The following is a 14,879-nucleotide window of genomic DNA, read 5'->3' as shown; positions in this document are numbered from 1 at the left end:
TCATTTATCAAAAAAATTGTAAGATTTAAATAGAAGGAATGGAATGAGGTGAAATGGAACCATGTAATCAAGTCAGTTATCTCTTCTCACTCTGATTCTTCAATAATCGCTTCTACTACATTGTGCAATGGAACCATGTAATCCTCTGCCACTAATTCCACTTCTACCACATTGCATCTACACTTTTATTAACTTTTATTATTTATGTATGACATTAACATGTTTGACCCAAATTTTGAACTATTGATCTTTGCCAAATAATAAAATAATTTCATTTTGGTAAGTTCTAAATTATGTTTACATTTTCAATAAAAATAATTCTTATTTATTATACTATCATAAATGTGTAATTTTTTTCTACATTTTTTGTAAGTTTTTATATTTATTTCTATTTTAAAAATTTTATTACCTAACTATGACTTCATAGGTTGGTCAATTTGATTTGGATGGTTGAATTGCTTAGCCACCATTTGGATTAAAAATGGTTTTGTTTTTTACCCAGTTTTAAAATATATGGGTTTATATTATTAAAATTATTAACATAGATCTAATTTAATAAGATAAAATGAGAGTTAATAATTTAAGTATAAGACTTAGGTGGCGTTCAGTAATGTGTTCATCTCATGGATGGACTATTTCAGTTCATGGCATGGGATGAACGCCCTATTCGGTTGGTTGTGGACAAGATCAGTCCACACTATATATATCATGGATCGTACCCGTCCATAACCCAAAATCTCGGTCACACATATATCTTGTGGATGTGGTCAATCCGTAGCATTTTCACACTATTTTGATACAATACATCTCCTCTACATACTTTTCTTTCTTTTAATTTTTATTTTTAACATTTTATCAATAAAACGGTATTTTTAATTTTAATTTTAGCACAAGCCTAGAGGTGCTCCTTCTCCACTCTTTTTATTTATTTAAATATTATTTTTTTATGTTTTTTATCAATAAAATGTTTTTTTTACTTTTAAAATATTTTTTATTTTTTTATTATTTTACTATCATTTTTATTAAAATTAATATTAATTTATCAATGTCATTTTTCAATATATTTATCATATAAAATGCAAAAACTAGACATTTATGATCGACTGTATAGATCATTCATAAAATGCATATGAGATACCTTGAACCAAAAAGTGTGATAATGACGCCTAACACTGTGGGTGTGGACTGGTCCAGTCTACATAGTCTGTCCACAGTTTAGAACAACTGTAGATTATGGTATGGTGTGGATTGGTCCCTGCCATAAAGTGTGGTGTGGACCAGTCCACTCCCACCAATTTCTCATCCACACTACGGAACACCCCCTTAATGAGAGGAGGATTAAATGAGGTGAAAAGTAATAATTGAAATTACATTTTCAACCCTTACTATTAGAGATATATTAAATACACAATCATGGGCATTTTAATAGCCATTAAAGTTGAAATAAAATGACTTTTATACCCTTTCTTAAATAAAGAAATTGAGGGTAATTTTAGTAAAAAAAACTTAGTAGTGTAAATATAGAATTATAAATGTCTTCAATTTTTTCTATATTTGTTTTATATTTATGTGTAAAAATAATTTTGGTATGTCACACTTACTTTTTGTTTAATATGATAATTAGTTATTATACATCTTCCTTTTTTTTTTTGCAAAATTTATGTATTTTTATATTTTATTAATTTTTATTATTTATATATGACATTAAATGTTAATACATTTGACCTAAGATTTGAACCATTGAATTGTATCAAATAGTAAAATAATTTCAATTTGGTCGGTTCTAAAGTATGTATTTCATTTTCATTATCAATAATAATAATTCTTTTTATTACACTTATTTTTTTAATTTGATTAATAAGAGTATCATAAATGTGTCTAATTTTTCTACATTTTTGTAGTTTTCTATATTTATTTCTATTTAAAAAATTTTATTACCTAACTATAACCTCATAGGTTTATCAATTTGATTTGAATGGTTGAATTGCCTTAGCCATCACTTGGGTAAAGAATGTTTTTGTTTTTTAGCCACTTTTAAAATATATGAGTTTATATTGTTATTATTATGTTGTCTTTTAACTGCTTATTATTATTATTATTATTATTATTATTATTATTATTATTATTATTATTACACTACTAAATTTTGTTTCTATTTTTTTCTTAAATAAGAATAAATTTTATTTTAGCAATTATTTTTATTTAATATAATGATTATAAATAGTGGATATGCTTCAAAATGTCTTTAACAAAACTCTGTACTTTTTTTTTTTATTTTTTGTGTTCAACCTTTTTTAAATATTTTTTATTCAACTATAACATCATGAATTTCTTTGAAAAGCTGGACCATTGATCCATCATTTAGATAAGAAAATAGCTTTGCTTTCGGATCAATTTTAAATTATATATTTCATATACATTATATAAATGGTTTTTACTTACCACACTTAATTTTTGTTTGACATAATTAATATATAATTTTGTATATATTTTTTTAATTAGTTGTACTTTTTTATTACTTTTTAAATATTTATTATTTAACTATCATATCATCGAATTAATCCATTTGACCTAAACCACTAACCCACGGCCTAAAAAAAAAAGTTAGATTTCTAGGTTGACATTAAATTTTGCATTACATTTCCATTATTGATAAAATTATATCTTATATATAATATTTAATTTTGTTCAATTTAATGAATGTATAATATTGTACATGTACCCAATATTTTATTTTTTATAAATATATAACATTATATCTTATGTATAACATTTACTTTTTGTGATTCTTTGTATTTTTTATTTTTAAAAATTTTATTATTTGATTATGACATCATTTCATTTCTAGGTTGATTTTAATCTTGACATTCCATTTTCATCTTTTATAAAAATGCTTCTTACATTTCATACTTATTTTTTGTTCAATATAATGAATATACAATATTAGTGACATGCCCAATTCTTTTTATTTTTTGTATTATTTATTTTATTTTTATTATTTAATTATGACATTATTTATTAATGTATTTGACCCCAAATGGTTGAATTACTTACCCCCACCAAGAGGGAAGAAAATGATTTTGTTTTCAAATTATTTTTCATAATATTTGTTTTTATATTATTAAAATTAATGTTGTGAATTTAATTAGTTGAATTTAATAATGAGAAAAATATATCTTAAATATAGGATTTAACAAGAGAATATACCTTAGATATGAGATTTAATGAGAGATAATAGGAAAATATTTTGACTTCCAATTGGTTTTAAATTTTACATTTCATTTCCATCATTAATAAAATGCATTTCTTATTTCTCATTAATGTTTTCAACCTATTGTTCACTTGGCCAATTGAACCGTTCAAACCATCACTCGGCCTTGATCCTGAGTTTAGTTTTGTTGAAACTCCCCCTTTCAATTTAAAAACTATCTAACCCTAGTGGTTCAACCATTGCCTCATTCGACCTAATAACCAGGTTACAAGTTGCATACTTAATTATGTGCAAACTTTTGAAAACCATAACTTTGCACTTCGATGTCTGATTAGGGTTATCATTTTTTTAGTAAATTTTCAAGATCTATATATCACAAGGACCTTAGCTTCCTTGCCTTGCTATTTTCGCAAAACCCCCCCTTTTTTGGCCCCAAATTATAATTTTAATATTTTTATAAATAAATAATTAAGATTCAAATTAAAAAACATAAATAAATGTAACATAATACATATAGTATATGCCATAAAACATAATTATAAAATATATGTAAAACATAATTATATTATTTATTGATAAAATATGTATTTTTACATACACAAACGTATAGTGTTGACGTAGAGCGGTTTTGACTCGTTTGACCATGATAATTGAATTGGTGACCCGAAGTCAAAAGAGGATCGGCCTCAGGCTCAGTTTTTAAAACATTGTTTATTATATTGATTATTGTTTAATATGTCAAATATATTATGTTAAAAACGTTCCCATTTTTTTTTATGTTTTTTTGCATTTTATATATTTTTGAATTTTATTATTTAATTGTGACAACATGAATTGGTTCTTGGACCCAAATGGTTTAATTTCTTGCCACCACCTAGATGAAAACACTATGTTTTTGCAGGTAAATTTAAAAGTATAAGTTTTTATATTATTAAAATTATTAATTTATTATGTATGGATTTAATTATAGAATTTAATGATGAGAAAAAAACAAAAAAACCTTAAATATATGATTCAATGAAGATGAATGCAAATTTATACCTTAAATATTGGATTTAATGAGAGAGAATTGAATGCATTGGATATCTTAAAATTACCTCTATTTAAATCATTTAATATCAATAACCAACTACCCTATTTGCCCTCATTTTTTATCAATAAATTTAAATATAGAGGGGTAAGTTTTGTCTTTAGAAAATTCAAAAATATTCTTGAAGCTATTCGTACTTTTTAAAGTAATATAGATTTATGCTTTATTTGTGGCTATTTTGGCTTTTAAAATAAGTGTCATTGATGTATTTACAAAATTTGTATTATTTTCCTAGGATATTCATGTATTTTCATATCTTTCATCCATATCTATGCATTTCCAAAGCATATCAGTATGACATAGCACGATTCATATAACTGACCACATATAATTGGGACAAGGATTAGATGATAAAAATTGATACTATCATAAATTGAAATTACAATTTTACCCTCAGCAAATATTAGTATTTACATTTGATACTGCTATTTGTAACATTTCCCCATCTATTTTTTCTTTAGACTCCAAACACCCAACCCTTTTGCTGTTTTTTCTCGGGCCATGTTCTGCGTTTTGTGTTTTCTCCATTTGTTGGGTCATTAATACGATTTACTCATTCACTAAAATGTTTTTTTTTTTCTATTTTTATTATCATTACTGTAGTCAACCTCTAATTACGGATATAGAAATCAATCCAAACGAGGTTTGATCAAATGAGAGGTTACAATAGCCTGATCTACTCCACATTCTGGTGTGCGAGATAGAGTAAATGCGTCCAGTATCCAATTCGGTGACAGTAACAGAGGACCCCTAAAGTGCAGCCAATTGAATGCGCTGGGCTGAAGCCTCTAGTATGCAAAGACCAATGTAAATGGTGCACCTTTCTTTTGGGCTTAGATTACTCCAATCTCCAGTACTGTATTCTATAGAAGTTGCAGAACTGATGGTAGAAATAAGAGTGTACCACAACTGATTAGTTACAGAACTAATTGGAAATTACTGTAATAAGGCTACAACAGCATTTTGATGAGCTATATTTAGATTTTGTTATTAACTAAAAACTTGTACTGGGGATCTATGGAGGTGAAAATACGGATGAGATTCCAAATGAGCATGTTTAGTTCAATAAAATGGAAGATATTCATAAATCACCAAGCCTCCAGCAATATTGACAGAAGCCAAGATCTCTTAAGCTTACTATTGCATGAAAATTAATTGCCTGCCTGCCTGCAGTTGCACCTCTCTTATGTCATTCATTCTTCTTATCTGATAGAAGCTTTGATGCCACGTCTCCACTGTAAGGTGTGACGGGGTATGCATACTGCTGGAAAACTGAAAATATAATCATCTCAAGACAGACTAAGACATTTTGCAAGGCTTCCTCAATTTGTTCTACATCTAACCAGAAGTGATTAGATTTAATGATTCCCATTGCAGCAAGTATCTCAAGTGCAACTCCCTGCAAACATGCAAGGACAAGCATTTGTAAATACAAATGGAACATAAGGCCACTTGATTTGCATAAGAATAATAAAGGAGGGATATACTAAGTGGAAATATAAAGCCATTACACCCAGTACACACCATATGACCATACATTCAGCTGTACAGCACACATGCACAGACATTCAATCCATACAAATGTGGGACCCCCCCCTCTCCCACCCTACCATCTGGGTGTCTTTAGGAGATCTTCTATGTGGTATATGCAACAGTAGGTTCCAGTATGCATTTAAGTGCTTCAGTGTTTCTTGATTGGCTAGTTAAGCTTAAGATTAACAGTAAGGGCATGGATGAAAAGAATACCTGCCAAAAGCAAAAGAAAACTATCCCTTTTATGCACAAGAATTTGGCAAGAGGCCTGTGTGGTTCCAGCTCCTTCCCAAAGACATGGTAAAAGACCACAAGAGAATACAAAGCTAGTGAAACTGAAATGTTGAGAATGATGGTGAATGTCCAGCTGACCCAATTGGTGTACAGGCCCAGAAGTTGAAGTGCTATCATTAAGACAGAGCACACAGGCCGGATGATGACAAATTGCCAAGTCCAGTATTTGAGAAGCTTCAATGTCTGGTGGTTCAGTCGAACAGTGCGTGGCTGCAAGTAGAAGAAACATGTGTGAAACATATATACATAGCCCCCACCCCAACAGGTTGACTTCATTAACAGGTCTACAGCTGGGGTTTATGGGGTCTTAACAAGATGTATAGATTCCAAAACCCATACTTTAATAGCAAAAGTATCAAAAAGCTCTGTTGTTCAATGGCTGACTGCTCCCAGTTTTCATAGTAGGTACAGATTTGCATGATTTGGCCTAGCTGAGACGATTGATATGGTGGCCAATACAAAGCATGACTCGTAAGAAACTGAAAATTGATTTAACTAGAGCAAATTTTGTCAATGTCCAACTAATACAAGGTTCCTAAGGCACTACTTTCGGAAAGTCCAAAAAACCAGACAATCCACACAGTTTATTCTGAACATCATGCAACATTATCTAAAGATAGCCTAGCTCGGATACTGGTGCAACAATAGGGTTCAGAAGTAGCAAGACATGTGACTACAATAAGATTTTCAAAATTATCAAAATTAAAAAAAAAAATCATTATCAGAGAGACCACAAGAACCATTTATCTCCTCTGGCCAACATCACGAGCTTTTTATGTCTGGTCAATAACTTATTCTGGAAGAACCATCTGGTGACCTTTTTATATCTGGCTTTTGACAATTAAAATGGGTTAGAAATGGAGCACTTGCACTCCATGACAAAGCCCGAAATGTTTCCCAAGTTGAACCTTACCCATGTCCATGAATCAAATGTTTATTCAATGAATCCCATTACCTCCAGGATGAATGGTATTAACTTCATCTGCTTTCATAATCAAGAAACAGCAGAAAATCATTAAAAAAGAAACAATTTCTCACCTGGAAAAGAGTCATTGGGAATGAATGGTGAATTTCTCTTCCTTTGATTTCATCTGGAACTATGTTTTTACTAATGGATATATTCAAGTAACTGTACAACAAAGCCAGAAATTTAGCAATCACCTGCAAGTAAGAACATAAGAAGCTTAGTAGTGGTAACATGATGAGCAAACGAAGCCATAACTGGAATTATCTTACTACCGAGTCGAGAAGAATTACCAGAGCCTCATAACATTCCTTTATTGAATCCAAAAACATAAAAAATGGCTTGCTTCCCCGAATATCCAATAAACCAACAAAGGAGTCAATAGCATATATAGGGGCCATGAGAATGATGATTATTATGGCCTTTTGCTCCTTTGGGTTCTTCCAGTAGAAAAGGTGCTGTGATAGGAGTTGAACTGTGAAATGCATTGTAAGCATCACAGAGAATGCAGATCCCAAAATAGTGAGCTGTCCACGGTTCATTGTAGATATATCCATTATTTATATCAAAATTCAGAAACAAATAGTGTCCAGGCTCCTTCAGTCTTTAGGAACTAAAAGTTTGAGATGTCACAAATGTCTCCTGAGCCAAATCATGAAACATTTTAGTTGCATATGTGTGTGCAGAATAAGGATAGAAGTATAATGTAAAGAACCGAATTTATTAAGTCAAATAACACTGCATACAGGTACTATACCTATTGAATATAATGGACTTGAAGAACATGGTAAGTTGGTAGTCCAATATGAAATGCGTACGGTGGGATAATGACTTTAAAGGAAAAAAAAATTAAATTGAGAGTTAATGGAAGAGGCAGTCAAGATAAACAACTTAGATGCCTATGTCATATTATTTTCATCAATTAACAAATGATGTCGGGATCCCATTTACACAAAACAGAAGCATCTGTAAGCTAGACGAACTATAACTTTGAACTATTTCCCGAATTTTGACAAGAATTTTATTAAACAATATGATACGAGAAGTCCCTCCGCAAGATGGAAGTATAGATTGATGCAACATGAATCGTAAAACTTAAATAGAGAAAGATCTGATCAAGTCCTGAGTCCGGACACAGAAGCCAAGATCAACAAAAGATGGAACGGAACCTGCTAAGAAATTGACATCGAACACCGTACTCAAGTTCGATGATTTAGGGTTCATTTCAAGCTGCAGAGAGTGCAGGAAGCATAAAAGCAGTTGATAGAGCTAACTAAATAGTGCTATTTAGTCCGCGATGAGAAAGAATTTTGTTTCAGATGGACAATTTTTGGCGTAAGACAAGAGAACTTACAGTCTTGCAGAGGAACCTTCAGCCGATCGGAGGAGAAGGGTCAGGAAATTCGGTCAATTCGTGATATCGTCTGGGATTGGAGTTTGGAGACGAAGAAGAGAAACAGGGGGGCAGAGGAGACACTTAAGGAATAAGATGGGTAGAGGGTAGTTTCTCACTTGATTTTTCATTAAATGATTAAAATTCAGTCCAGATAAATGCTTGCAGCTTGTTCCGCGATGTAAATCAGTAAATGTAATGAATGACCTTTGCTATTTACTATTTACCCAATACAAATCAAATAATCTGTCAACCTATCCCAAACCTCACTAGCCAATCCATTTTCTTACAAAGAATTATTATACAGTTAAATTATGGTGCATAAATTGCACAATAAATAATAAAAAAATTATGTTGAAGATATCATGAAATTTAACTATTTTTTATTATTTTATGTTTAATATTTATTAAATTTATCACCTATAATGTCCTATAATTCATGACGGATAGAGTATGGGTAAAGAATATTGGGCAGGAAATGGTCGGGTTTAAGTTTAGCTATAGCATACCAAATAGCCCTTATACGGTCAATCTTAATTATTTTGTCCTTTTACTTTTATTTTTGTATCATAATACATACATGTGTCATAGTCCAGCCCGGTGTACATGATTTTGTCTCCTGCCTATTAAAACTCTATTCCAGAGAGAGGCCCATTGGCCATACTGTCATAATTCCGGTATGTCCCCTCCCAACCAGATTCGGACTCACTCCTTCAATCCTTCCTATCTGGCAAAACTTAAAATTTAAAGATATTTCAAGTATTTCTTCATTTCCTAGAACATACAGCTTGGGGGAAGCTCTTTGGAAGACTATATTGGGAGAAGCTCTTCATTTCCTAGCTTATACAAGCATTATAAGCTAGGTTGTGAGCTACATAGTTTTCTTCCCTACGGAGGATATGCTTAATACATATATATTATCAAAAAGGTTCAGAAGTTTCTTGCTTGCTTCCTTTAGATCTACTACTTGCCATTCTGCAACCATCACTTGTTTTATAGACTATTTACAATCAAAAGAGAGTCGGAAAATAGAACTGTTGGCTTGTTCTTCCACTTCAGAGATGTTGAGAGTCCGTGAATCATTGCCCACCATTCCTCTTGCAAACCGGAAGGTGACTTGATTCTTTTGTTTTCTGTCCACAAGATAGAATTGTTAGTAGTTGTGGATATTATATATCTCTTGCTCCAGCATTTCTCAGTATGGGATCAAAAGACCTATCCACAAAAACATTTAGGGTAAATTTCTTAAACTACCCTTATAGTTTAGTTAGTTGACTAAATATATTCTTACTGTTTAAAATTTGACTAATGCTATCTTTACTATTTTTAATAATTGATCAGTTTAAAATCCAATGCTACCCCTCCCTCATTCTGAATTCATTTTTTTAGATAACAGAAAAAACACTATTCATCATCTCTTCCTGGTTGCACACAAATATGGAATTCTTTAACAAAGCAGTGATCAGTTGTGCTTGAAAGATGTTGAATAAGAGGAAGAATACCATTCTCGCTAGTGGAATGAATTGTCGAAGTAGGCTATCGGATGAATTTACTTATGGTTCATATCAAAGATTACTTCATCTGTTTAGGACAAAGTTCCAACTCAATTGGATTCGTCTCACGTCAAAAGGAAATTGAAGATCACGATGCCATTACCGAAACACAATGTAATTCAAGACAGAACCTCCTCTGCCCTATAAGGAGCTTTCCGCACGTATGAGCGAGAGATATCTAGAAAAATTGCAGCATAACCAAAATAAACCTAAGCTTTTTCTCACACAAATGGAAACAAAACAAGAAGAAAGGAATGATTTAAACAAAGACGAGGTTGGAAGGGGGAGAAAATCATTGCTATTGTTCGATGCCGAGAGTAGGAAGAAGATGAACAGAAAAAAAGGGGTTGCTGGCGGAGAAAGACGGAGGAACTCTAGACATCGCCGATGGAGAGAGAAAGAGGCCGGATGAAACAGGGGTAAGAGGGATCTGGGAAGTGAAGACAAACCGAGGAAGATGAAGAAAATGATGATTAACCCTCTGAAGAAAAATCGGTTTTTCTTTGCCAATCTGCTAATGAAAACCTAGAAGTTCCACTCTACCAATCTGCAATGAAAACTCTCAACACACAACTCCCAACAACCAGCACTGCTTTAGTGGTAATTCACAATTTTGGATTTTATAGTCAGATTTCTCTGAAAAGATTTTCCTTGTGTGCATTTCCATTAACTCTGAAGTTGTAAGACGATTTACGGAACCTCTAGGAAGTATCCCCTTGTTGTATCGAGCATGATCAGATCCCACTCCTTGTCGTAGTGCTCTTCGGGAAAGCCACTAAGCACCAATTTACAGTAGTGGTTTTGTCGGAGGAAGGCTTTAGCCGGTAAGCAACTGGACGGCAACGTTGTAGATCTCGTCAGGAAGGATGATATCGAGCTAGCGGCATGGTGTGAAGGGGTTTTTTACTGTGATGAAGGCTATGTTGCGCCCCTGTGGGTGTGAAGGGATTTTTGGCATGGTATCTCCGTTGTTGATTGCAACAACAGAGGCTGATAGCGGGAATCTAATGTGGGTTCAAATGGGTTGTTGGCTTTGGAAATGCATACGAGGAAAAAGAAAATCAGGGGGAACCGGGAAAGAAAACACATCAGCCACTACTGAAAGAAATATGAATTGGAACAAAGAAGTGGGATTTTACCTTGTCAAGGAGAAGTTGAGGCAATAGGCGTTTGCTCTGCCCAGACGAGAAAAGGAGCACCTCCAAGTGCAACAAGCACTCTACTAAAGAGTAAGACTGAGACAGAGGGAACTTGAGAAGAAGCATTCAGAAACGGTTCTACCAAAATCACCGTTGTCGCTGCAACTTCCAATAGCTGCGGTGATTTCTTCCTCTACCCCCTTTCTCCTCTTCGTTCTCCCTCTTCGCACATCAGGAGTTTGCTGGAAAACCCAGCTGACATTACCCTTTTACACAAATTACAAAAAATAAAAGGGTAAAATAGTATTTTTATCTTACCATTAACTGAATATTAAGAGATAACGTAGTTTAGTCAATTTTCAAATAGTAAAAATACATTTAATCAATTAGATAAACCATAAGAATAATTTAAAAAATTTATCTAAACATTTATTTGAGAGCTCACATTGTCTATCCCCACCAATAGAAAACTGTCACATCACCTTTTACATTTGAAACTTAAATTTAACAAATTGAAACATAACGGTCGGATTCCATAGTTCCTTTTAATTTTATTACCCACCTCTCTCTCTCTCTCTCTGGTTCATTCCTTCTCCCTCAGACTCTAACCCTTCTTTCTCTCTTCCGTTGCCCTTCCTCCTTCCCACTTACATTTGATGACATAGGTGAAACTGTAGTAAACATGTGGGGTTGCTACCACCAACAAGAATTCATCCATCCCGAAGTAGGATTGTAGTAGAATAGTAGACACGGCCACGGCCCCTTTTCCTCGAGTTCAAATCAGTCCCCTACAAAATTATCCCCCACAACGTCCCACAGTACATCTCCGTCATGTATTGGGAATACCTCCCAATGATAACATCATCATTTCTGGTATTATCATCGGGAGACGTTCCCAATACATAGCAGGAATGCGCTATGGGACGTTGTGGGGAAAATCTTGTGGAAGGTTGATTTGATCCTCTCTTCCTCCCCCCTCTTGTTGGATCATGCCAGTGAAATTGTAATATATAGAAGTATTGCTACCACCAACGGCAATTCCTCCATCCTGAATTGCAGTAGAATGGTAGATACACGGTGTGGCAGACAGGTTTTGTACTTCAAACCTTGACCTTGATGGGTTATCTGGTCTATAAATGATCGATTTGAACACTGGTTCTTGGTTATTGGTCCAATTCCCACCTGACAGTCCCAGATGAAGCACCATTGATTATAATGACAAAGCCATTAGGAAATAGAATCAAATCTCCCATGACTCTTGCTAGTGGCATTGTCTCCATGGACTAATTCGGCGACGCATTGGTAATTTTGATTCTCCCACATGTGTTCAAGGCTCTAACAAAGCTTCCTTTCGTCACTTGAATGCAGGACCCTTTTGGCATGCCACAACATACCACAACATCAACTTTGATGGGTGATTGTTGTAAGTTCTTCAATGGGAGAAGAACAGAGGAACCCATGCTTGGGTATCTCCTTAGGTCACTGCCAAGCATTTGCTGGAACGTTTTGATGACTGCACTTTTCGTATAGTCTAGTAAAATTGTGGTTATTGGCAAAAATAAACAAGTTACAGTCGACGTTCTGATGGTTCTTCTATCTACTCAGAGGGCAAAAAAAAAATCACCGAGTTGTAGGTGAACCCAAAATCCATCTCAATGAAAAGAAAGAGAGGAGAGGGAGAAATAAAAGAGCAAATAGTCCCAGATTTCTCACTCTCCATCCTTCTATCTTTCTTTTTCCTAAGAGTCGCCATAACCGTGCCAGGAGATGAGTATGGTAATCACTTTTTTACTATGACTGCAACTGCAATTGTTGAATGAAAGAAGAGGTGGCAGAGCGAAAAAAGAAGAAGAAGAAGAGGGTAAGAGAGAGATGAGTGAACGAGAGAGGAGGGGGTTGGGCGGGTTAATTAAATCCAATTGACTCTTGGAATCCAAATTAAACGATAGTCTGGCTCCAGTAATTTCAAGTGAAAAAAGAATATCTAATGTGTTCCATTGCTATCGGATGGGACAGAAAAATTTTTGTCCTAAAGGGACAAACGATGCAAGCTCTTTATTTGAGTTTCTTGGACCATGTTCACTTCATTTTGTTGTCGATTTATTTCCTATTGAGAGAAGTCCAAATATGATGCTTTTTCCACTAAGATTACTGGGCTTTAGAGTTTTTGGTTATGCAGTACTTAGGATACTTTGCTTCCATGATAGAACAAATTGGCTTAGGGCTTGTTCGTTTTCTCTTAACTCTTATCTCTTAAGAGTAATCTTTTAACTTTAAGAGAAAAATGGTTGTTTGTTTCCTCTTTATCTCTTAAAGAGCAATTATACAAATTTTTTTTCAATGATACCCCCAAAAAGACAAACAAAAACTCTCATATATAGGGTCAAAATAGATATTTGATAATTTTCAGAATTCAAAATTCAAAAGAACATTCTCTACATTCATAGTTTAGAGGAAAGAAAAGTTCACCAATACCAATACACCTCTTAATGTAATTATTGCACTTTCAAATGTTAGACTTCAAAGCAAACGAACAGGCCCTCAGGGTCAGGGACTGAAAGTTTTCTGGATTAATACCTATTTGGCCATTTAAGCAAACAACCTTCATAATGAATTGAAAAAATAAATGTCTCCAGTTTTCCTTGGTAGAGTTACATAGAGGACATAATTCCTCACTCTCTTGTAAGAAATGGAGTTTATCTTTTGTTTTTCTGCCTTTCCACCATGCTTTCCACATCAAGTGCCCACATCAACTACTGAGTCATATGTAAGAGATCACATTGGCACCCCATAGAGGGTGCCCCTAAGCGCCCCACATGCACATCTCACCATGCATTGGAAATCATGGGGGATGATCTCCTATCTAATCTCCATACCTGATTATCTAGAGTTCCATAATTAGTTCCATTGAGCACTTTATATTTTTGATATATGAGATATATAACTAATAAAAAATGTATCATAAAAGTTAAAACAATACGAAGGTATTGCCAAAAAATCAATTGATAATCTCACCTAGATGATAAAAAGATGAAAGAAACCAATAATTGACCAGCATAAGTGAGTGGCCTGCCACCTTGAAAAATCCAAATCAGTGTTTTAAAAACCAACCCAGAGGGTGAACCATTTTTGCCTCTGGGTCATGGGTCACTAGTTTGACTAGCCGGGTCGAATAATTCAAATCGTGCCACATCAATATATATATATATATAAATACAGATTTAGATTTTATCAATAAATAATGTATAATTATGTTTTAGATATTGTATATTGATGATGCACAATCCAGTCGGTCCTAACTGTCGGTTACCTTGCCGCTGACGAAGTTGGAGGTGCCTGAAACAATGAAGAAAATGGAGACTTCCGGAGAGGAACCCGGTTGGAACACTCCAAAGCTCAAGTTAGTGCTCTTGAGAAGGCAAGGGAAATGAGGACTTCAAGACCAAAAAGCACAAGAATCACATACCTCCTTCTTTGGGGGAAGGGGGCCTTTTATAATCACCCTGGTACACTCACTCCCATACCTCTACCAGATGGGAGGTATACTCACGCGCGGGCGCCAAACAATTTTAAATAGTGGGGAGTCATTGGATGGTTTTGATCTTGGCCGTTGATGTGCGAGTACAGTGGCTATAAATAGTGGGGGGCCCTGGTCACTTTCCTTCACCATTCTTCAGCATTCGTTCTTTGATCTCGCGTCCA

The 14,879-nt window shown here is 33.9% G+C and overlaps 1 protein-coding gene across 4 annotated transcripts; it reads right to left on the bottom strand.

Moving 5' to 3' along the window:
• Window positions 1-5,139: 5,139 nt before the first annotated feature.
• Window positions 5,140-12,152, bottom strand: LOC148877896 (uncharacterized). Of its 4 annotated transcripts, none has more exons than XM_088946160.1 (6): window positions 11,740-12,152; window positions 11,178-11,419; window positions 7,386-7,734; window positions 7,167-7,289; window positions 6,048-6,338; window positions 5,140-5,700 (listed from the first exon to the last, which is right to left on the bottom strand). In XM_088946160.1, exons 3-6 carry the CDS (start codon window positions 7,647-7,649, stop codon window positions 5,491-5,493), a joined length of 888 nt encoding a protein of 295 aa, XP_088802286.1. In that variant the 5' UTR covers window positions 7,650-7,734; window positions 11,178-11,419; window positions 11,740-12,152; the 3' UTR covers window positions 5,140-5,490. The 4 variants fall into 4 exon arrangements, with proteins under 4 accessions (XP_088802286.1, XP_088802293.1, XP_088802279.1 ...); XM_088946167.1 differs by lacking the exon at window positions 11,740-12,152 and adding an exon at window positions 9,988-10,216; XM_088946153.1 differs by lacking the exons at window positions 11,178-11,419; window positions 11,740-12,152 and adding an exon at window positions 8,447-8,788.
• Window positions 12,153-14,879: the final 2,727 nt, after the last annotated feature.

Source organism: Nelumbo lutea, chromosome 1 (assembly GCF_056320005.1).
Source record: "Nelumbo lutea isolate HS-2025 chromosome 1, American lotus-T2T, whole genome shotgun sequence".
Classification (NCBI taxonomy): Eukaryota; Viridiplantae; Streptophyta; class Magnoliopsida; order Proteales; family Nelumbonaceae; genus Nelumbo; species Nelumbo lutea.
The sequence above is the reverse complement of the archived record's forward strand: the minus strand, read 5'-3'. Positions and strand labels throughout refer to the sequence as shown.